The sequence below is a fragment of the Rissa tridactyla genome, chromosome 8 (genome assembly GCF_028500815.1).
Source record: "Rissa tridactyla isolate bRisTri1 chromosome 8, bRisTri1.patW.cur.20221130, whole genome shotgun sequence".
Classification (NCBI taxonomy): domain Eukaryota; kingdom Metazoa; phylum Chordata; class Aves; order Charadriiformes; family Laridae; genus Rissa; species Rissa tridactyla.
This window is the reverse complement of record NC_071473.1, coordinates 46,283,888-46,308,287: the sequence shown is the minus strand read 5'-3', so window position 1 is coordinate 46,308,287 and position 24,400 is coordinate 46,283,888. Positions and strand designations below refer to the sequence as shown.

At 43.4% G+C, this 24,400-nt stretch overlaps 1 protein-coding gene across 1 annotated transcript in view; it reads left to right on the top strand.

Moving 5' to 3' along the window:
- The window catches only part of TRABD2B (TraB domain containing 2B), a 303,259-nt gene extending 279,607 nt beyond the window's left edge, over nucleotides 1–23,652 (top strand). Inside the window, exon 7 of the mRNA XM_054211574.1 lies at nucleotides 18,407–23,652. Coding sequence (XP_054067549.1) covers nucleotides 18,407–18,629 — 223 coding nt within the window. The 3' untranslated portion in view covers nucleotides 18,630–23,652. The remainder of the gene's footprint in view (nucleotides 1–18,406) is intronic.
- The last annotated feature ends 748 nt before the right edge of the window (nucleotides 23,653–24,400 follow it).

The window sequence follows — 24,400 nt, the reverse complement described above, 5'->3', positions numbered from 1 at the left end:
CTTTCAGATGGTTTTAGTGCTTCTACAGTTTTGGAGTGACTTCTGGTGTTTTCCTGGGAACAAAACAAAACAAAAAATACAAACTGCTCAGCTAAATCAGAGAGTCCCAACCAGCTCTGGTTTCCCCATAAATTGGATGGGGTCTCAACTTTCATAAACCAGCTGCTGCATATTGTGCTTTTGGCAGTTGGGTTTCATCAGCATTAATTGCAAGCTGGACCTTGCACAAGGCAATAAACAGCGAGTTCTCTCTAACTGGTTCCTTTCTGATTGACAAGAAAAGAGCAGAAATGCGTGCCTGTCACCAGACTTTGTAGCGTGATCATTCTTGGGGAAAAAACAGCGAGGATGGCTAATAATATGGGCAATGGAGTCTTACCTGTGCAGGAGAGAGGCGTGTGAACTTCTATTGTATTGCCTCAATAATGTTCACCGGCACTCAACAGTGAGACTGTTAGCATTCATTTCTGGAGGATAATTAGTGTACTAGAAGTTCACACTCTGGTCTGTCCCACAGATCCATTTACATATACTTAAATTGGAGCCCCATATTATTTCTGTATGGACTGAGGTCTCTGCATATAGTATTACCTTGAGCTATGGCCCCATATTTCCCAGTGGTTCTTCTTCCAGTTTGAGTTTCTTAACTCACCTGTTGTCACCTGAAACTTGTTCACCTTTGAGACAAAGTAGAGGGATTTAGGTCATTGTTATGGCTTTTGGGTGAAAGCTGCATAAAACTCATTGTTTCCATGCGAGGTCTCCAGAATTCAGCTGTTTGAGCTGCCTTTCAACCTGAAAAGTCAAAGAGAAATAATACAGGTGCAGGACAAATCCAGGCAAATTTAAACCAGATTATTGATTCTTGGATGAACCTCATTGAACTGTGAAATGACTGTGTGTCAGAGCTGTGACTACAGCTCTTTTCCAAAGCTTTATTGACCGTGGATTAGAGGACTTTATGAGCCATGAATTGCAGGGCTTTTATGCACTGTGCATTTCTAGGCTATCTCATAGACTTCCATGGAAATCTTGGGGTGTTTTTTTAAGCTACCAACACAGAAACAAAGGAAATGAACAGAGAAGAACAATCTTAAAGGAACATCAAAGGTCTGACTCCAACCTATAAAAGCCAGGAAATCCATAATTAATGGTTCCACTAAGACTTCGGCTCACACAGTCATTGGGGTCTGATTTGAGGTTATAGCTACAATCTGAACTGGCCTTGTGAAAAATGAGTCATCATTTAATGTCACACATCATTATTAGTATTTACTTTCAGTTATACCTTGGAGATTGTCCTTTCCTTTTTGTTCTGGCTTAACAGCTGAGGCTTTTGAGTTGGCACCCCTGAGCGGACGGTGTTTAGATTTGTGTGTTGGAGTGTTAGTGCCCCTGTGGAGGATGAGAAAGCTTCTGCTCTGTCTTCTCCCTGTCTTTGACAGAGCTAAGATTTGCTGACCTCCTGGGTAATCGGCTACGCTGAAGGCTATTAAAAAATAAAAAATGCTGATGAAATGTGTGGTTTCCTCTCCCTTCTGCCTCCTTCCCCCCAAATCTAAACAAAATGAAAACGTCCTGCCTGGCTGCAGCTTGTGTTTGAAAATGTTTGTCAAGAATCAAAATTAAATGGAGATTTCAAGTAGCGGGATTTTTTTCTTTAACTACTTGATTTTGCAGAAACGTGCAGATCTGAAGTCTGTCTTTGGGAGGAATTTGAACTTAGACAAAACTTAAACCCTAGCTAGCTCCCGTCGCCAGAAGCCAGCTGGGGCAGCAGGGAGGGGAGGCAAAACCCTTGGGCTGGAAGGCTGCAGTTTGGCGTACAGAGTGTGTTATTGTTCCTGTTGACACTGTGTTAGCTAAGCTTCCCCTTGTAATATATATAATTAATTACAGATCATTCGCTGGCTTTTCATGATGAGCTGCCCGGTTAATTGGAAGAGTAGAGAAATGTCCGTGATGTTTCAGAGTAGTCAATGAAGCCCAGACCAGGATCGCACCTTTGTTCTAGTGGGCAAATGTTTTAAGGCTACGAACAAAACCAGCCCAAGAGAACAGAGAACCTCTCCCAGCTGAGGCAGGGCGGGAGGAAAGCTCCTGGGAAAAAGGGAGGGATGGAGGGGAGTTAGTAGCTGGCAGGGTGTTTTGGGAGGTGTGAGGTTTGGAAGGAGCGATGGCAGCCGGGAGATGTGAAAAGGAGAAATACAGTGGTGGATGAAGGAATCAGAGTGGATGTAACGGGATAATTCAGAGGTTCATTCCCACTGCCGAGGAGGAAATCTGAGTGAAGATGGTGTTTGGGAAAACACTGAGGACACTCCGATGCTTCACTTGCAGAGGAAAGAAATTAAAGGAAAAGAATTTTTATCAGAAGAGAAAAAAAGAAATTCTTGTCCCAGATATAAGCTCGCCCCTGCAAAACCTGCCATTAGTGCGAAATGAAATGAATTCCCCCTGTAATCGGAAATGGCATTTCTCTGATAGCCCAGTGCTGACTATTCAACTGCAGATGAATGCAATAACATCACAAATATCAATTTCTTTTGGAAGCAACAGTTATTTTAGGCAAAAAAAAAAAAAAAAAGAAAAAGTTATACCAGTGATGGATGAAGGGAGACAATGTGTAATAAACTGCACTAAGCGTGCCTGCATAGAGTGAACCTTATCAGTTTGGATGGAATTTAAGCACTTAGCCTGTTATCCTTTCTTTCAAGACAATGCCATGATGGAAAACAGAACTCTGTCAACTCAGACAAACTTTTAATTTCACTTAACTGCATCTGAAAGGTAAATTTCAGTAAATGAATCCAAATTGCTTCCTTTTCACAACACACGGTGCTGAAATACAGTACTTAACTTCATTAGAGAAAAGGCTGCTTTTCTTTAGAGGAGACCTAGACACTTTTGAAGTCTAACAGGTAAATTGTGGTCAGATGATTTCCCTCCATATGGCAGCTTTGAGCTTGAAATTTCCATCACTGGGGCCTTGTTTGTTTAAATTACTCTATCCGCCTCCCTGGTAAGGATACTGCTCAGAGAATGCATGCCTACTGATGCTCACGGGGAGGGGGGATCACTCCCTCCTCCGTCCTGTCTCCGTGCAGCAGGGTAAGCGGTTGCCCCCATTGCATTTATTCAACCAAGGATGAGGATGCAGCTTCAGGACCTTTCTAACTCGTTATAGTGAACCCGTCTCCCAACGGGACCACTCCAGCAGCCAGGAACAGCGTGAGCGTAGGTGTGTTGGAGTCTCACCTTCCCTCCCTTGTCACACCTCATTGCTGTTTGGGGCTTAGCTGTCTTGTGTGGCCCCTTGGCTTTCCTCCAGCGCTTCTGTCTACCATTTCCTGCGCTGTTCTCCTGGCAGGATTTCCTTCTCGGGGAAACTTTCATGATCACAGTTCCTATCAAGGGCTGCCCCCAGTCTGCAGTCCCCGCGGCATACATGGAGAAATATTTCATTCATCAGGAACGTACATTCATCAGAAAAATCTCATGGTTTGACAGCTTGGGTACAAGACCCTTCTGTCGCTCTGAGTGGTCTCAAAACACCTCCTGGACAAATGCTCCCTCCCAGTTCCTCGGTGGAAGCTGAACCTTTATATCTTCAACTGGCCTGAAGTCTGCTCTAAGTTTGCCCATTTTTTTATGAACTCTGGTGGATATACAGTGGCCAGAAGACATTTTGGGCAGTGAAATAGCGGATCAGTTGGTCCTTCCATTTCCCCACGTTGCATGCCTCTTTCGAGCGTGCAATTTTGCTTCTCTGAAGGCGTCCTCAGCTCCTCCTGAGCAGAGAGGAAAGCATTTTCCCCTTCTTAGTTTCTCATTGTTTCCATTTGATCCCCCTTCAAGATGAGCAGATGACTCGATGCCTCCTTTAAAGAAGCACTGAGGCTGGCAGTTCTTTCATCGTGCCCTTCGCACAGCTCCAGGTACGCAAGCTCTCCAGTAGAAGTGAAATAACAGCGCGGTACAACTCAGTGCAGTATAAATAAGAGGTAAATCTCCTGACTGTAACATACACTACAGTGATGACATATCCTCCCTCCCTAGATGGTTTTTATTGAGGCTTCTTGGATTATCAGGTTGGTCAGAGTGCACAGAACGTATTAATTAGAGCTGTGAAGCCTGGGCTCAGCACAGAACTCTCTCGTGCATCGCAGTAACGGATGGGGAGTCCTGCCGTTCGTGTCCAGAACTCTAACATCCCCCTGCTAATAGACCTTCCCTGTCAGCTGGCCATGAGTGATAACTTCTTTCCCCTTGTAAAGTCAAAGAGTTAATTTGTTATCCTCCAGATGGGGCTGAAAAGATGTGCAGCCACACTTTCACCTGCTAGACACGTGAAAAGATCTGTATGTTTTAGTTTGTTCCATTGTCATTCTCTATAACGTGCTGCTACTGTGTGATGAAACAAACACAGATAAATTAAAAAAAAAAAAAAAAGCCTTGCATGTTTATTTTCACTATTTCTTAAGTGTCTCACTGCCATTATGAACAATTAATGCGAAGCAGTGTGCATGTCCTATTTTAATGAAAGCTATAAATACCTGAAAATAAAATCATTAGAGATAAAGAACGCGGAAGTCTCTTGGAAACAGGGACATAATTTGTGTATAGATTTCAATTTTATTTCATGAAACGAAATTCTTTATTGGTAATGCATTAGGTATTTTATTTTTGTGAAATTTAAATCCATCATGAATATTAAATCCATATTTTTGAAGGCAAGCAAGGAACAAAACTGGAACACATGAAAGCTAGGATTTTTGAACAGTGAGGTATTTTTCAGCACTGGATATCCAAGAACGCTTTCCGCCTCTTCCTCCACAATGCTGATTAAGATTGAAAATACAATGCAGGATGTTTTATGGAACCTATTAAGAGATTTCTCTTGCTTTCTTGTTTTCTGCTTCTCACATGATATGCATGGAGTACAGATAGTCCATATGATATATTTATATCTGCCCCCGTTTGGTGTATTTCTGACTTGGGCTGAACATAGCCCTGCCACTGCTAGCTTTGTTAAGCCACCTGAGATCTGTCTGATGTGGCACAAACAAAACGTTTGCTTAGGATTCAGTTTCCAGAAGGAGCAGCTGCTGAGTTATGATAATCTCTTCCTGCGTGATGCACATCCCCACTTGTTCCGCTGCTTCTCAGCCAGCGCAGTCTCATTTCCTCACCCAGTGCCAGGCCTCCTCTTGATTCTGGACAACCTGTTAACTTTTCAGTTCTGTGGTTCGCCATTTTCTGCTTAAATATTCTCTTTCTGCGATACTCTACGTGCCTTTTTTTAACTCTGACTTCATGCGCTTGGCATGGGCCCTGGAGCAAGGAGTAGGAAGGGACCCCTCCAGCATCTCCGCCCCCAGACCTCTGCGCTCACCTCCACCTCTCTGAGCTCACCTTGCAGGAAGCTGTGATGCTCCAAACGCTGCGCTTCGCTTTGCAGTCAGTCCATGCCAATGAAAGTGAGGGCTTTTGGAGCCTACAGCCTTCAGCAGAACCTCTTTGAGATGGGGCCACGTCTCACTTGTAGCTAACATGTCTTTGCCACCTGGCATTACTGCAGCCTGCAGTAGGTAGGAGGCATAGCTAGGCATCCTTCTTCATTTTTAACTGCGAGGTAGATCTTTTTCGTGTCATTTCATCTTCTTTGCTTTTCCTACCATTTTCACACAGATGTATGTGGGGCCAAGAACTCTACAGGCTGGACAAGACAGTCAGCATTGGCTTCATTTAATCTTTGCTAATGGTCATCATAAAGCAGTCCAGGCACTTTCTGCTGATGCTTTTCTTTCTCTTGACAACTTGGCAGCCTCGTGGGCAGTCTCTGTGATGATGGCCGATGCCAGGAGTGTTGGGGGCTTGTTGGGGGTGAACAGTGGTCTAGACACCTACAGTAATAAGTCGTTAGCAAAACCGTTATTCTTATGCATTGGATCAATTTTTTGTTTCTCAGGCATCAGAAATGCACTTACAGTTGGCATTGAGCTGGGGAAAAGGGGTCTGTAGGTATAAATGTAGTTGCAAGTTTATTTTACTTATAGCTTGTTTTAACGTTGATATTGAGCTACCACAGTTGAATAGGTTAGGCTCTAATTAAGTCTTGAGATTCCCATCCACAACTACTCAGTGATAAAAATAAGGTTCCGGGACTGGACCTATGCTACAAAGTGTCTCCTGTGGAGCGAGGCAAAAAAGGAGGGCGCCTATTCCACCGAAAGAGTTAACGCTAAGTGAGTTTGACTGTCTTCACTGTTAATATGAGGCTTTTTCTCCAGCTATTTTTAGTCTGTTCCAGCAGTGTATCCCACTGTGGTCTGGTATGCAAGAGCTTTGCTGTGAGGTTTGCAAACACTTGTATTTCTGTGTTGTGAGAACAGAGCGTTTGTGTGTTATTGGAGCGTGTGTTCCTTCGGCGACTGAAAGGAAGGGCAGACCGCGCATGTGATCCATGCACATGTTTATTGTTGCCTGTGAATAACCATGTACAGCAAATGGGCTCTGGAAGAAAGCTTGTTAGCAGATGTCGTCATGGCCCTTCCAATTTATAAATATGAGCCTTGACATTTATATTTTCCATATCCAGGGCTTTCACTAGCCAGATGTTCTGAGGATTGGCTCCTTGGAGCCTTTAACTACGACTCCTCATGGCATATTGTCTATCATCACACACACAAAAAAATAAAACCGTATTTCTGGCTCCTATCAAACAGATAAGAAAGGAAAACGTACTGAGTACCCTCAGGTAAAGGGAATTCCTTTAAATCTGAAATGCACTTTAACAGAGCTCTAAGAAACTCTTTACGTTCACTCAGCTGAAAAACAAGTTGTCTGGTTTAACAGGCAGAGAAAATTCAGTACACAGTAGCGCCTTTACCCTGCTGTTTGGGGTGGGTGAAGAGTGTGGTTTGTGTTAAACTTGCAAGGCTGACTGCAGTTGCAGACACTGGAAGAAGCGCTGAGTGGGCTCATGCCCAGGGTGAGTGTGATTCCATAAACACAGAAGTGGGTGGTAAAGCACCTGCACTCCCTAAATTGCAATTCTTTATAGAGGTGTTTTTCCCGTAGCAGGTGGTGTGTTTTCCCTACTGAGCCGGGTGGTGGCCAGCCCCACATTCAGACTCCTAACTTATAGCGCTGCCCAGCTGGCAAAATGTGGCTGTTGCCATCCTCTTCAGAGCGAACTGAATGGCTCCCGAGGCTGGTACGGCCAGCACCGACCCTGCGGGGAGGTTGGACCCCTGTGCACATGAGGTTTGGAGGTGCTGGGGTCAGGAGCGAGACGTTTCCCCACTCCTCAGGCTATGGAAGCAGCAGAGACCCATCCGTGCCACGGCTGCTCCTTGCACTGCGCCCATCAGGGAGAAAAGTTTAATAGACTCCTCTCAAAAGCTCCATTTAGGTTGAAGGTGGGACCTCTGAAAGGACGCTGCTTTCTGTGGTAATGGCTCTCTGCCTCTCTGCCCCAGGGATACGCAGATGTGTTGAAGAGATCTCGTACCATGTAAGAGCCAGAAGAGACCTTCTTCTCAAACACTGCAACCCTAAGTTAGACTTATGTATTTGAGTGATCTTCGTATCTGGTAGCAGTATCTAAGCCCTAAAGAGATTGCAAATCTGATGTCCCCCAAGGTAAAGCTCCAGACTTAGCAGAGCTACCTAAAATTCATAAAATATAAAATGCTTCGTCTTCCAGTGAAGGCACTTGAGTTACTGTAAAGAAAAAAAAAAAGTCTTTAAAATTCAGTGGAAATGCAAACACACAGCACTGTCAATGGCAGCCCAGAGGAAGAGGGGAAGGGATATGGGATTTATTTCTGGTTCTGCTATTCCCCTTCTGACTTGTGAGTTTCATGCCCTGTGAAATTAAGTGCTGAAAAGTATGGCAGGGAGGAAGACGACATTACTGTTGTGGTGGGCAGTTGGTTTCTATGAGGGGTTTAACCACAGTTGTACAGTGGTAGTGGGTTTATCTGAGAAGACGGATTCATGGTAGAGTGAAACGGGAGGGAATTTGATTCCCTGACACTCCTGGCAGCGTGGGCTGCACTTCGTGCTGAAAACCCAGCAGGACCCCAAAGGTCTAGCTGTGGTCTAGGTCCGGTTACTCACTGGGATGAAGGAGAAGTAGGATTTATTTAAATTCATATGGGTTTAATGCTGTAAAAGCCAGGTTCCTGCAATTATGAAAATGCCAGGCCAAATTCCGATTTCACTCAGATCTCCTCTTTACAATTCCTGAATAACTTAACTGAACAAAGTAAGCATTATACCTGGGGCCGGAGCCCGCCACGCTGGAAGGCGAGGGAGCTCAGCCCGTGAGCTGCTGGGTGCCGGGGACGCCTCATGGAGCGCTGCCGTCGGGGGACATGGTGCAGACCACGCTCAGAAACGCTCAGTTCTGCAGAGACGCTTCAGGGTCTGGGTTATGACACCCGGCAGGGAAAGCTTTTGCAGCCTTTCCCGCCGGGCAAGCCAACGAGCAGCTTTTTATGAGCCACCGGTGGCATCTCTGGGCTTTCAGAGGGTTTGGAAGGGCTTGGGGAGAAGTTTGTGCTGTGGCTGTTATCACTGCCGTTGCTTTGCAAGCAGCAGGAGGAACCCAAGCCTTGTGGGCAGTGCAGCAATTTAATGTCCTTGGCGTTTCTGCCTGGTAGATATGCCCTGTGAACCTTCTATTTTTTATTTTGAGAGTGGGTCTGTTGGAAAGAAAAAGAAGCCAGTGCTTTTGTTAAGTGGAACAAGCTTGAATTCAATACTGCTCCAAATAACAGGTTCAAAGATCTGACCCAACCTTAATTATTCTTACTAAAAGAGACTCTGGAAAAATACAAGCAGCGAGCAGGAAAGTGAGCCCAGTGAATTAGAGAGAAAAATGCGATACAGGCTAAGTGGAGAGAAAAACTGTTACGTGGAGATGGAAAAAGAACAGGGAGAAGGAAAAATAAAATTAAAATCAAATGGAAAAATGCAGTATATTGGACATCCATTTAATCCAGTTTATATTTTGGTTGTTCGTTCTCTTCCTTAATACATTGCACAGGCATCTTCTTAGCTGAAATAATTGTGTGTCTTAGAGAACAGTCTTGGAGAAAATACTTAATTTGACAGGATGTTTTAGGTATTACCCCACTACTGCCTATTCTAAATCATTTTAAAATCTGGAGGGGAAAGTCGATATCTTTTACAGTGTTTAACAAGAAAGTGACAAGGTCAAATATATACATCTCTATGAGCGTATGTGTTCCCCAAGCACATCTAAACATGCATGGCTAATTCTGTGCATCTGCAAAAAATATTTGAGCCGTAGGGCCCACACAATGCCAAACAAACACTTGAGCGCGCATAGGAGAGGGCAGACCAAGTCACTCTGCTTCTAATTAATTGAAAGGTTGAACCCAAAGACGTAAAATATGGATTATGGTTTTGACCACCCCAAAAATGCCAATTGTTTCGCGTGTGGGGGCTGTATTGGTGAGAGCAGGCAGTTTGCAAAATACGGACAAAAGATAGATATTCTACTCATGCTTGGGTTTTGGTTCAAAACCACCTGATTGCAGCACCAGCAGATGAATTCTCTGTGTTGTGTATCATCAGGTTGCCCAAAAACCTTCACAGATTGCATCACCGGCAAGATTTTTACAATACTAAGCCCATCTGTGTGTGCACCCTTGATGTTCTTGCTTACTTTGGCTGTAAAAACTGCAATCATTGTCTGTCCAAGGACCAGTGAAACAAGTACTTGGTTATTTGAGCCGTGATGAGGAGTGCTTTAATTGCGCATACTAATCAGGTACACAACCAGATGTGTGCAGTGGGTGGGGGTGAGTTTGTGGATGGTTTTGAGCCCACATCACTATTTAGACTATCATAAACACATCTTGGCTCAGATGTCTCTGTGGAACTGGTGAAACAAAGGGCTCTGAGCTATCTCTTCTTAGCAAGGGCCAGGCCCTGGGTAGAACTGGGATGCATTATCCCGGCTCTGTGATTGCCTCGTCCCAGTGCAGAATCACGGGGGGATATTCCTAGGATATTAGAGAATCATCAAAGGATTTCTTAGAAGGGCAAAGGAAAGAGCTAATGTTGTCATCTCCTGCCTCGGGACCACCCAGACACTCTACAACAAATCATGCGTCTTCAGCTACAGTATCTTGAATTATAGTTCACAGGGATTTTAAAGAATTTAATTTCTTTTTTTTTCCCCTCTTTTTTTCCCTTTTTTTTCCTTTTTTTAAAGGATGACATGTAGTTTCCTGATGGGCTGGTTTTAATAAGGTTGAAATCTTTGTTGTTGCCAAATCAGAGAGGACTATAACATCTTTAAGTCATTAGATGGGAATGGGGTAATTACTCAGAGGGTGTGCTTCAAAGGTTATTGGTTTTTACAACGTTCTGTGTTTTTACACCATTCTGAAGTTGTCTGGAAAGGAGCGCTGGGCCTGATTCTGCCACTGCCACATGTGTGGGTGCCGGATTTGTATTTGCAGGGTTTTCCTGAAGGATTTCAGGGTGGGAGGTTGAAAGGGGCCATACGCAGTCTCCTGTGGGGATGGGGAAAAGCTAAGTGCAGGCGACTTTCCCACATGCTGAAAGGTCACTTCAGAAGAGGGTCCTCAGGCCGTGCTGGAGTTGTTTCTCACCTGCTCCTTCCCTCCTTGCCTGCTACATCCACACGTCCACCTTTGCACCACCTGTGGCTTGAAAGATGTTCTGCGCAATTTAGGATGCCCCTGTCAGTGTCACTCCAGGGCTGAATTTGTCATCACGGAGGCATTTTGCAGGTGGCCTGAGCAATCGGGACCTGCAAATCACAATGAGAGTCTGCAAAACGCTTCATGTTTGGTTAATGCTGGTGGTGTCACACTAACGCTTCAAGGTCTTGACTCAGACGAGAGTCAGGGGAGTAATAGAAGTAAAGTGATTTAACGAGGTTTTGATGGTTCCTTGGTGGGTGACATGGGGATAAAAACCAAATCTCCTCGCTTCCAGCCCATGGCCCATCCAGAAAGGGGGTCAAAACTGCACCAGAGGTATTTGAGCTAGATTTCAACATTGAGCCTCCTCCTGTTTACACCAGTGTGGCCTCCCTGGAGACACTGGGCCAAGCAAGCCACCGTCTCCTCCATCAAGTCAAAGCCCAGAACCAAGACCCCAAAGAGGGGACACCAAGCCCTGCCATGCCCATTGTTGGGGAGCTACTATGGGACCGAGGAAGGGAGCTGTGTCCCCCCCAGCCGCTGCTTTTTGCACTGCAGAATGGGCAGTTCTTCTCTTTCCCACCCTGTGGCCTCATCCCAGTTTAAGAATCTGTCCTTACCAGTCAAAACCATCACTGCGGCTAGACCTTAGCTAGGGTTCAGGAGACCTGAATTTGAGAGAGAGAGATCTTCAGAAGCAGCTCATCTTGCTACCTTTGAGACACGCCTTTGAGGGCAAAGCATTGTCCTCTTGAGACGTTTTGTTCTCTGTGAACTGTAGCAGGAACACAGCTGAATAGCTTCAACTATAGGGCTGCATCTGAGATAGCTACAGTTAATCCCATCCTCTAAATCCTGTTAAAGGCCAGGCCATCTGAAGGACTCCCTGTGATTCTCCTTGATGGCATCTTATGCAGGTGCTGCTGACAGATGCGGGTCCTGCATGTTCAGAAAAGGCTGGTGCCTCACATTGCTTCCCCAACCATCCCATCCTTGCATGCAGTGTCCTGCTCACCACCACCACCCTTCCTGTGCTTGAGCACACAGTGACAGTGTGGCTCGGGGTCCTGGCATGCTCGTTCACAGCTTTCTGTCCTTTACAAGCCAATGCCTGGTGAAACTTGTGCTTCCCTTTTCCTATTTTCTGATCTAGTTAAAGACATCCCTGCTTACTGCAGGGGGCTTGGACTAGATGACCTTTAAAGGTCCCTTCCAACCCAACCCATTCTATGATTCTATTCTATGATTTTCCCTCAATATCCTCTTCTTTCTCCTAGAGATAAGCCACGGCAGACATAGTCCTAACAAAGAGCAGGGCTGGGGGAATGGACCTCTATCAGTGGACACGCACTGCCCTCTGCCTCTGCACAGGGGTCGGAGGCGCACAGGTGCCCACTTCGAGGAGGGGAATTGCTTGCTGTCAGTCTCTAGAGGAACCAGAGCATTGAAATAAGGCTGGATCAGAGCTTGACATTCCTCTCAGGTGGAAAGATGGTTCCCATTCGAGTCTCATCAGAAAGAAAGCTCAGATCGACAGCGACGGGTCGTTGAAATGCTCCCGATGTTGCTGACCCCTCTATCGATAGCGTGGCTGCAGCAGCCTCCCCGCGACTCTGCGGCTGTGCTGCTCCCGGAGAGGGTGGATGTTTGCGGTGTGGAAAATGGCCAAAGATCTGGGCTCCCAATAACCCCGGGGAAAAGGGAAAATAGTAGAGATAAGGCTCTTCTTTGGCTCGTCCCCTGTCTTCTCTGTTGGCCACAAACCAGTGTATGATATTGCTTACTCATTCAGACGTGCAAAAGCAGTTTACTACACTACTGCAAATACGTAGTGGCCTCCTCTGGACCAAAACTGGATTCCTTAATCAGATCCAGGTTGGATTATTTTTTTTTTTTAATGAACTGAACCTTGCAAAACCATGAGCCTCTTGGCCTTGATCCCACAAAGGGCTCAAGGACGTGCTGAGTTGTAGGTATGCGAATACTAGCCTTGCTTGTGTGCTTGCGGTGCTTAACATCCTGCTAGTCTGGGACCAGGAGACAGCATCCTGCAGGATTTATCCCTCTGGCTGCATGAACAGTGTCCGTAAGGAAGGGAGCGATGGAGAGATAGGAAAAGGGGGAATGGAGCCTATGCTGATCTAAAGAATCCCTTCCAGAAACACATCAGCTACTGATATGAACATTTCAGGAGATGGGGACTTCACATTCCCTTTAAGAGGTTACTCGAGTGGTCTTCACAGTTGACTCCTTGTGAGATATTTCTAGTGCGGTTGTTTTCTAGTGTGATTTTTTTCCCCCAACGTACTCTTTTTTCCCCTTGGTCGAGCACCGATTCTTTTCTTCCAAATGTGTGGTCAGACTTCTGGCCAGCCACCTTGTTTGCATACTGCAACGCGTTGGTCCCAGCGCTTTAAGCAGATGTATTTTTCAAATCTTGATTAATAAATTTTGGTGACATAAATAGGTCTGGTTAGTTCCAAGAATAATTGTCTTCACTAGCAGAACATTATTTCTGATCACCAGAAAAATAACGTGATCAACTCCTTTCACATCTGTTCATTAAATGAAAAGGAAAAAAAAAAAAACTAGGGCAAAATTCGTTTGAAAAGAAACAGGAAGCATATGCTTAATATCATTTTAAAAAAAAACCCTAGCCATCATAAGGTTAACATCAAATCACAAATGCAAAACAGCCATTATTGTATTTACTCAAAAATTTTCTTCGGGTTTACTAGCTCTTTAGGTTTTCAATTGAAACATGCATTTTTTCAGGGCTGGCACATTGTCTTGATAAGCTTCTTTCATCAGATGCTATTGTAAGAAAGGCTGTCTGAGTCCACATTTGTTTACATTTATTAAAAATAGTTGTCATGTGTTTATATAGCTCCTTTGATCCAGAAAAATCCCCAAACATTTTGTAACTTATGCTTAAAAGGGTCACTCTCTCCGCCCTCAACAGAAACCGTGTTGGGACTGAGGCACGGCAACAGATTAAAAATACAGAGAAATATCACTGAAATTCGGTCGGTCCTCACCCCCTCAGAGCACCGTCAGTTTTCCATGAGCTTCAGAACAGTTACTGGGACCATAACGGCAGTTTGGACTTTGGGGGCAAAAAGTAGTGAAAAGACCAGCTTCCTAGAGATTGCAGACGTCTGGCGACATCTCAGCTAGACCTACTGTTTCCAGTTTTGGGCATCTCACTCCAGAGAAGACGCAGATCACCTAGGGAGAGACGGGGGGTGGGGGGCGGAGGGAGAAGAAAGGATGGAGGAGGAACACCTGAGGACTTGCAGAGAAAGGCGGGCGGGATTTTTTGTTTAAATAAGGGAAGGCGGACGTGAAACATGGTTAAGTCTTCAAAACACGTGAAGGGCTGCTGAGATGAGGAAGAGAATAAACCTGTCCATGGGGACATGAGAAGTCATGAACTTGTGATGTAGCAAAGGAGATTTGGTGAAACATTAGGCAGTAATTCTGGACTTCAGGAATGGTGAAATGCTAGAATAGATGTCTGCAGAGACTCTGGAATTGCTATCATTGTAGGGTTTTTTTTTGAGATTGGATTAGACATAAATGTCAGGAAGGGTTTAGATCTTGTTCCTGTCTTTGGGACACATGGGCCAGAAAGTCCCTCCTGGTCCTATCATCTGTAATTCTGCTGTGGTGTCAGATGTGGTCAGACGAGACCTGCTTATATGGATAAACCAATTCACGCTAACAATTAGTTTGTGAGCTCCTCGCAAAGTCCTTGCAAGATAAACCGGGACAGAAATTCCCCCAAAGGCTTGTATGTATGTTTGTTTTATTTTTCAGTTTTAAAATGCTCCCAAATCATCAAGGTGCTCCAGCATGCCCCTAGCGCAGAGGACTTGAATCATGTAATTGGATTCAGAAGGGTCTCTTCACAAAGCCTCTGCCTGGGGCCCCATTTTTTGGGAAAGTTTTACATGTTCTAATGATGGTAAGACAATGTATGACTAATGCACTGATTTGAAAAACTGCCCTATTATCTGATCAAAAGTACAAGCTCATGAATATGATACCGCAGGTCATTTGGCTAAAAGATACCTGGAGTCTTCCAAATTTTTAAAACAATCCCATACACAGAAGCAAAAAATAGAGGTATGAACAGTGGAGACAGTAGTTGCCTGTTCGCCACAGATCATGTGGAATGTTTTATTAAAGATATTTTTATCAGACACGAAAGACTGAAATACAGAATATCCTGGGCTGGCAAGACAAGGCGTGATAATAATTTAGATCATTATCCCTCAGATTTGCGATTCATTTTTATTGTTCTCTATGTTGATTTCAGGAATGATCAAAACCTCCCTGAGGACAGTGGAAACTTTCCAGTTGAGTTCAGGGGACTCTGCTGCTGCCCTCATCCTTAGGGAAGGTCCAAGGGTCAGTGAGGTCCTACGTGCATGTGCGAACGTGCTCAGAGGGAGTTTGGAGAAGTCATCTCCTGACACCAGGGCCACCTCTAAGATTAGGTTGTAATCTAACCTGGCTGTCTAGGGCCCCTCTGTAACCCCTAGGAAGAGAAAGACCCTGAGCAAGAGTAAATACCCCCCAGAGACCTGCACTAGAATTAGGTGAATCACCTTCTGGAGAAGTTTCTTTCCCCATCTGCTATAGAAACAGCCTGGTTACAAACTTGGAGGTTTTACAAGGAGATTTGTAGCATTTGGTAAAAGGGATCGTTCTCTTTGAATATCTATAAACCACCTTGGCAGTCGGCAAGGATGCTAGAAGTAAAGTTGCATTTAAGAAAATGTCTTATATGGATAAACGGTGATTCATTTGCCATTAGCCCGCTTTGTACACATTAATGGAAGAGCACCATTCCTCTCTTGTAAAGCACTTAAGGGTTTTTTAAGAAACTAACAACCCCACCTAAGGGTATTTATCTTCACAAGGAAGCCTTTATAGAAATCTAATGTCTTGAAACCAGAAAATGACCTCACTGACTGAGGAGAAGAGCAGTAAAAAATTCCCAGGTCTTTCGACAGGAAACCCTGGGATTTTAAGTAAACCATAGGGTTTTTTTTCCCCGAGAAAAAAAATACCTGTTTTCAAGGGAGGGAAAAAAAATCAACAAAAAAACCCAACAAAACATTTCTGGCAGTTGACCAGAAAATGGAAACGTCATAAGGAAATGTAAAATCTTGATTTAAGGCTGCTTTAGAAATCCCTTAGAGGTAGTTGGCTGATGAATGGGCTCATGATTGTTTTACGGGTTCCCTGGCCAGCCTGTGTCCCCCATCCGACATCTCACACAACACATCCCTGAGGTGCAGAGAGACAATTTGCGCAAGGCGCATTTTAGCCTCACTGGAGGATCAAGGCCATAGAGTGAGTCAGGAGCAGGATACACCCAAACTGCAAGTCTAAATGGCATTTTGGCAATGGTTTTTAAATTGAAACCTCCTTGGAGTTTAAAATTTAACTTAGGGCCAAATTTTGTCGTTCTGTAAAGTGACAGACTGTAACCAAAAGATGAGTACAAGGGCCTACCCATACTTACCTTAGGGAAAACTGGCACAGGGGAGAAACCCCAAAATTGTCATCCCACTGTCAGCGTTGCCAGATCTGTGCACCGCAGCGTCACTCACCAGGATAAATGAGGTCTGGATCAGAAGTTGGAGGATGACTGCATTTCTGCTGAATTACTCAGAGCGTGTAGTACGTAGTTTTGTCAGAAGTATGTAGGCTTTAATGATGTGGGAAGACCATTCGTCCTTGATGTTACATATATTACAGGAGCTTGGACAGACAGTGCCTAATCTGGCATCAGCCATCGGCCATTGCCAGCACTAAATTAACCACTCAAAAAAGCTGGATAAATTTGAAAAAGCGGCACTAGCTTCTCCCAGATCAACCCTTTGTATTAAGTGTCTGCAGCAGTTTTGATGCAATATAGCAGAAGCTCTACAGCTGTGTGTCTGGTATCATCAGTTCAAGACATAAACCAACCGCTCACCATGGGAACTTAGATAAGAGCTTTCTCTGGCAAGGCTTGATTTCAGAATTTTCTATTTACAGCAGTGTGTTCCTCTGGAATGAGCACCGCTTCTCACTGTCAAAGACCTAATACTGGTTAGATGGATTATCTGCTCCCACGAAGCAATTCCCATGTCTTTAATTCTAGACGGCCTTTTCTTTTTATTCTGGTTCATTGCACATTAGTTAAGATCACTTCTAGCTACAGAACAACTATCCCACACAGAAGATGTGGTGACAGTATAAAGGGTGTGGGAAGAAATGAAATTGATTATCCCAAAACCCGGGGTGAAGAGTCATGTGCAGTGATTGTCTATTGGATTTGATGTTGACCCGTGTGTGTGTGTTTACCAGTGGCCTCTTCTGGGTGGACTCTGATCTTCTCACAGTTTGTGGTTGACTCAAGACGTTTAAAGCATCTGAGATAAAAGCTATCTTGTTATTGCTTAGACAGAAAGAGACAAAAGCCTTCAGTGCTACTAAGTTCTATTTCTGTGCAAGAATCCGGAGCAAGGTATTGTTCCTTTTATCTGCTCTTATGCAAGACGCAGCCTTTTTCTTCCAAGGTCAGGATCTCAGATACTGTATCTAAATATTTATAGGACTGCATAGCTTCTTGCCCCATTAAAAAAACATTTGACCGTCATTTTCAGTGCCTCCAAATCCCCTTTATGGAAGATTTTAAAAGTAACACAATGAATCTGCAGGTATTAATGTCACGTCTTGTTTTCAGGGCAACTTGTCTTTTTCCTCCTTGCTCCACAGCGATACGCCTTGGTTTTAAGTAAGTCCAGAATCCACCTTGCACAGTTTGCATGCTCGATTGTGCTGCTCTGTGACAAATGGTGGATTGTGGATCATGCAATAATGGATGCAATGGAAGCATTTTATGAAACGGGGATTACAAGTTAAAAATTCCAAATCAATTGTAAATGGACCTTTTTGACCTTCATTGTCATGGGAATCATGCTGAATTCCAAGCTACAAATTCAAATCAAAGTACCGACTAACGCTACAATCAATAAGCAATCACACCGCTATTGAGGCAAATACAGGGACAGGGAAACTTCACACTGAGTCTGGTTTTGGCATTGTGATTTGATCAAAAGATCTAAAGCCAGGAAAAGAAACAAAGCTGCCTGGTCTCCTGTGCTCAGAGTTATCAGTTGCGTTAAGGGGATCCAGAGAAATTCCTTATGACTTGTGAAACAAGGGAAGAACATGTTTTGTGGCCCCTCCTGGGTTTAGTATCCAGTCCATGGTGAGTAAGACATGTCTCTGAGACACGACAAAGTTTGAGACCTTTGGTGGCAAGAAGGTACTTGAGAACGTAAGAATGAGGTCATCCTGGGTCAGCACAAAGATACATCTATCACAGTCTGATGCTGAGCAATAATGGATGCTTAAAAAAAAGGATGTTAGATATATCAAGAGTGATCCCTCCTTTGGCTGTATTCTACCAGCAGCCGGAAGCTGAGGGACATCTGGAATCAGAGCTGTTTCCAGATCATCACACTTATCAGCCCCTGGGGCTCTCCCTGCACATCTAAGACATGCGAACAGTAATAATAATTGTGATGGTCGTTGTTGTTGTTGCTGCTACCACGTAGAGTGACAGCTCACAGCGCAGAGATAAGAGTTCTCCTGTTTAATTTCCTTCTCTTGTGTTTTTCTTTTAGCACCACCACGTTGCCTTCCTATATCAGGATAACCAACGGCTACATCACAGTCAAACCTCCCATTTGGATTTCAAACCGGCTGGATCAGAGACCGCGTTCAGATCTCCCATCCCAGCCTCAGCCTACAAGCTCAGCTTCAGCCGGCATTTTATGGCCATCAATAACTTCTCCTCTCTGCGTGGCCATAGCTTCTTTTCTCCTGAACCTACTGCAGCCTTCCTGACCACATTAGTATTACGTGCAATCCCTTGGAGTAGAGGAGAGAGATAATTTATGAATGAACGGGAGGTTAAGACAACAACGGTTACAAGCTGGACCTTCTCAGAGAATCAGTAGTGCCTTCTAGCTGGTTTTTGTCCTTTTGCCCAGATACATTTTGAAACTCTAAAGCTTTATTGTAACACTGACTTACATCTTCTTTTTGTAGAAGGATCTTTATTTCCCATAGTGCTATGGGGTTTTGTAAAATATACATGTTCATATAAAGAAAAAAAAAGAAAAAGAAAAAATGTATTTATTCGACTGGTAAACTTATTTTTCTTGTTGTATATGTTAATAACATACCTATTAATCAGTAGCGATGGTGAAACAGATAAATTAATATTTTCTATATTTGTTTTCTAACTGACAACTCTGCAAATGTCTGAACTGACACCAGATGGTTTCTTTAACGATTACTTTTTACAGCAACTGTCCAATAAGTACATTTCTGGCGAATTCCTTTATTTTACTTTTTTTTAATCTCATTAGCATAGCTTACACTGAATAAGGCAGATCCTGCTCTCTGTGGCCTATGCCCATTAGAAAAATAGGTGCATTTTTAACTCACGTAAGCTGCTACAACCTAAAATCCCAGTTATTTTTATACGACTTAGTAAGTCATTAGTCAAGATAACCCTCTAAGTTCCCCTGTTGTCTTTAACTAAACTATTTAACTTCTTTGGAAATTACCAGTTTCCCTCTTTGCCCTGGGATTAATTCATTAGCTAACGCAAATTAAGACAGCTTTTTCTTAATAAAAAATGTCTTTTAAAGTCTGGAATAATCCCACTGGAATTATTTTCTTCTCTCCCTCATGTTAGATAAACACAAGCCTACAAACTTTCCCAGCTTAAATGAGAACAGAACTTGGTCTGTCTGTAGGGTGTAAAGGTGTAGTATCCTGTTAACCTATAGAACTTCATTGTACCAGTTGTATTAATGCAGATGGACAACCTGGAGGGCAAAAAACATCTACAAATTCCTGATCGTCTTGCTATTATGCTGCTTAGAGCTGGTATTTCCATGCTGAATCACGGCTTGGCCAAAATCTCCTGAGTACCACAGGAATCAAATTAAAACCTTCATCATGGAGATGTACAGAACATTCCTCCATTTGTAGGCTATGGTACTTCTGTTGACTCAGGTGGAAACGTTGTGACACCTTACACTCACCGAAAAATTTGCTGCCCTATCCAAGCAGCTACTTTTCATGAATGCGATGAACAACATCTATGGGAAAAAAAAAACCATGTCCATCTTAAAAACTATTAACATTTAATAAAGCATGTTGATTTTTTTTTGCCCCCCAACAAAACATGATAAAAAATCCCTTTGGATTTCAATAAGAAAATTAATTTTGGTTGAAATAGTGGTTTTCTTTCTAAGTCATCTACAAACCAAAAATCCAGAACACATGATGAAAACATCTTAGTTAAAAAAGAAGACTCAAAAAAATACAATGCAAACTTTTATTTACCAAAAAGCGGTGCTTTTTCACCTTGAAAAAAATACCAGGTGATAACGATGATGATGATAGTAATAATACTGATAAAAGTCTGACTGAAAACAGTCATGTCACTTTCCCACCAGCCCTACAGCATGGTTGCCAGGGCTGGCGAGATGATTCCATGCAATCTAAAAGTCTCCGCAGTGAGAGACGGTTTAGGATTCATGGTTTGTTCGTCATTTTACCAGTTAGTTCAGGAAAGCAGGTTAGGAAATAATTAGACTGCAAAAGGCACATATTTTTATTTGAAACCGTGATGAAATACTGAGCTTTTCCATCACACATCCCAACCCACTGCCTTGCAAAGGCCGGGGAGAATACAGATAACTTCTTTGTGACTTACTGGTCGCTATGACCTCCAGCCTTTGCTCTGTTTTTGACAGAAGGTTGTGTAGATTTGTGGTCGGTTTAAGTGGGTACAGCAGACAGTGCTATAAGCCACCCTTATTTTTTTCCAAGCACAACAGCTGATAAGGCTGAATGGAAAACTTTGAGCTTCGCCCCAAATGTAGGCTTCAAGCACGGCCTGTGCATACTTTTATATTGTGTATTTTGGCTAGCGGAAGATTAGAGATGTTAGTTTTGGACAGAAGCCATTCACCTTGCATAATATTTATTGCACGGGGCTGGATATTGGAAACATATTTTTGAGAACTTTCATTTCCATTTTATTTGAGCTGTTGCCCTAGAAATGCCTCCATTTGAATATAGTGGCTTAACAGATCTTCAAATTCAACCTTAACGCCTTTAAAAGATGATTGGCTCTCCTGCTGTATTCAAGACAGCGATCAGAACTGAATTATAATGTCTTATTTACAAAAACAGAACTGGAAATAAGGTAGGCAAATCTTAAGGGTGATGATAAGTTACATAGTAAAAGGGAACAGCCAACAAACCAAAAACCAATGAATGTTATTTGTTGTTATCTGATCGAATCCAGCAATGATTCTGCGGTACCATCCCAGAAATAATTCCAGGTGCTGGAAAACTTACAGTGTGACTAGACAAGACCGCATAAAGATAAGGCAGAGAGAAAAACAGAAATAACTTGTCCAAAACTGTAAGGAAAAACACCAATGGGACCAAGACTAGAAATTACAGTTCTGCAGTTTCCCTACCTGTGGCTTTCTCCATAAGCCTCTGGGGCTGTTTTTGAATATTAGGAGCACACAGGTATCTCCATGCTCACAGCTGTCATTATACCGCACAGACTAGTCGCTCCGTTGGGCACGGATGAGATTTTTTTTTTTTTCTCCGAATCACTCCTCCACTGGACCATACTATTCCATATTCATTAGCGCAGATACCGCGGGATGTTTGACTATCACAGTATGTAAATAGCTTGGATGTGACAAGTATGTTTTGACTTATTTGCATTTCCTGGCATTTTGTCCGTAATTCCCGTGAAATGAATGAATGTTACTGGAGCTCACCCAGTTTCCCTTGCGCTGGTGCCCCCCGCGTTTGTCCCACTGCAGCGCAGGGGTCAAAGCAAGGTGGCTCCTGGCTTTGGGGTCAACACGCTTGACTTCTGCCACCTAAAAGCACCCAGCTCACCTGGTCTTCTGAGCTTCCTCTGGTTAGGGGAGAAGACACGGCTTCCTTACAATAAATAAAAGATGAAGTAGCTTCCTGTAGGTCCTCGCTCAGGAACCCCACGTGAACGGCTTCAACACGGGTCTCTAAGCAAAAGTTTATTTTATTCCGTTGATTTTACCTTAAGGTACGAGTTAGGGTAACTGTTTTCAATCTGTGGCTTGTAAGCAAAGCAATACTAGAAAATGAGACCCCTCACTGTGATTGATAAAATGGATTATTTACTAGCTACAGCAGCCCTGTATTAATTAAAATACACTAATACTAGTTAGCACAGATCTGTGCGCATCCGTTGCTATGGATCGTGGTTATATTCACCATGAGTTTAAAAAGCGGGCATCACACTTGATAACGTGCTCTGGAAGTAACGCTGACTACCAGCTTCATGGGACTTCAGTTTTTCCTGTGGGTTTCTTGGAAAACTAGAAACCGACTGTTTTCTTTTTCCGAAGGAAAGCTCAGATTCCCATATAATCACAAGATTCCAGGACCAGGGTATTTAACAAAAATATCCATGTCCACTATATATAATAGCAAACACCAGTGATACTGTTTACCTCTGAGAAACACAATCAATCAGGAGAGTCACGCAGTGTCTGGCAATCAAGGACGTCATTTTGGATGAGTCAAAAGCTGAATACTCGTAAGGTTGAGCTTTTCAACGCAGCCACAACTGATACCAATAGAATTCACATTATCTATAACTGTAACATTATAAATGAATGCTAATTAACTGCCAAGCTCTTGCCCTGGTGGAATAAATATCCCATACCACCAGCAACAGATCTAACTTCCACTCTTGCATTGTTTTAATGCTTTTCTTGCCTATGTTTAACTGTGGATGCTATATTAACATGCATTGCCACTTGGAGAACCAGTTAGCAAGCTGGGACAGAAGGTATTCTATATTTTATGACTGATGTAGTTTCTCTGCAATCCCTTGGGCTGTTGAATAATGCAATACCTCTTCTGGCAATAAATGATGAACATGATTTATGATAACTATGCTTTATACAGGTGTCAAAAATCTGCTTTGTTGAACTTCCCTTCCCGTTCCTCCAAGCTCGACTGTAATTTAGGAACACCCAAGGTACAGGGTTGTATATTTATCTAAGTTCTTCAGTATACATTTGTGGAGCAGGAGAGAGATGGAAAGAGAGAGAACTTAATCTATGTTTAGTGCATTGATTAGTCAAATTATATGACCCAGTCATTACCATATACCACTGCTAGGGAGGAATTTCCCATCATATATTTATGTTAGAGAAACCAAAGTGCCAAAGTTATTATCTCAGCATAAATGTTATCATTCCAAACTTTGCTTAGTACCATAAGATATTTCTATATTATATCCAAAAAGCATATGGGCTTGTCATATCTCTCAAGCGATCAATGTTCCATGGAGCGTGCTAGAGTTCAGCTTCAATTTAAGCTTGGTTCAGCTTAACTGAAGCAGAAAGATAATTGCCTAATTTTGCGATCATAGGGTGTAAGAGAGAGCGCGCGCGCGCGCGCGTGTGTGTGTGTGTGTGTGTGTTTGTGTGCGTGCATGCATGTGTGTTTTCTCCCAACCCAAATGCAACCTTTCCTGTGAGTAGCTTTTTCAGGAGGCACCTTAACCTAGCTACAGGTAGAGAGGTCTTTCCAATGCATAGTCAGTACTTTTCTTCTACAGGAGCGATTAACCATCCTGCAGCTTCGTGCTCACACTGAATTTTAAATTGCATGTTTGTCAGTTTTCAATTCAAATGTATTTCAAATATTTTTTCCTGTTCCGCCTCCTGCTTTCGTGAACTGTTTTGAAGAGTGTAATAAAAAGATGCTTTCTAATATTATTTTGTCAAAATATTTTTGTAGCATAATATATTAATAAAATGTTATTATAAATCCATAGCTCAAGAATCTTGTATGTCTAGGTTCTTTCCTTTGCACTAAAAGCTAAGGAATTGCTGAAAAAGGGAAGCATTCGGTTTGCTGCTTTCCTTCTGCCCAAGACATGGGATGGAGGACGCGATACTCTAGGGAAGGTTCCTTGTAAAATGATGTGGTTTTGTCGAGTCCATTCCTGTGGAGATCTGGAGAATGTGTCTTATGTACTTGGTTATTAGTGAGAAGTTGCTGCACCTGATGCATAACGAGTCAGTCTGGAGCAGCCTCAGTCTCTGATGTGTGTCAGTTGAGAGAAGCCACTTGGTTAATCTCATGGCATGGTTTGAGCGGGGCTTGAGGAGAGGGAAAGGCTTTGACTGTCAGATACAGGACCTGGGAATGGAGCTTGCCGCTACCATTTCAAAGGCTCAGTGGGAAAGCACACAAAAAAACCAAACACAAAGGCATTTTTTTGGGTGTGGAGGAGTAGGGGGTTGCAGGAGCAGGGATCTTAAAAGACGTTGACCTGAATTCAGGGGGAAAACTGGTATATGGATGAGACTGAGGCAGAGGGAGAAGTTTGGGGTGTTTCAGTCCTACATCTGCTCATTTACACCCTGCCCAGGGTAGCGCGTGGTGAGTCCCACAGCCTTTGGGGCAGACACAGTGGCGTATGGGACCACAGCTGGATGGATGGATGGATGGATGGATGGATGGATGGATGGATGGATGGATGGATGGATGGGTGGATGGGTGGAGCA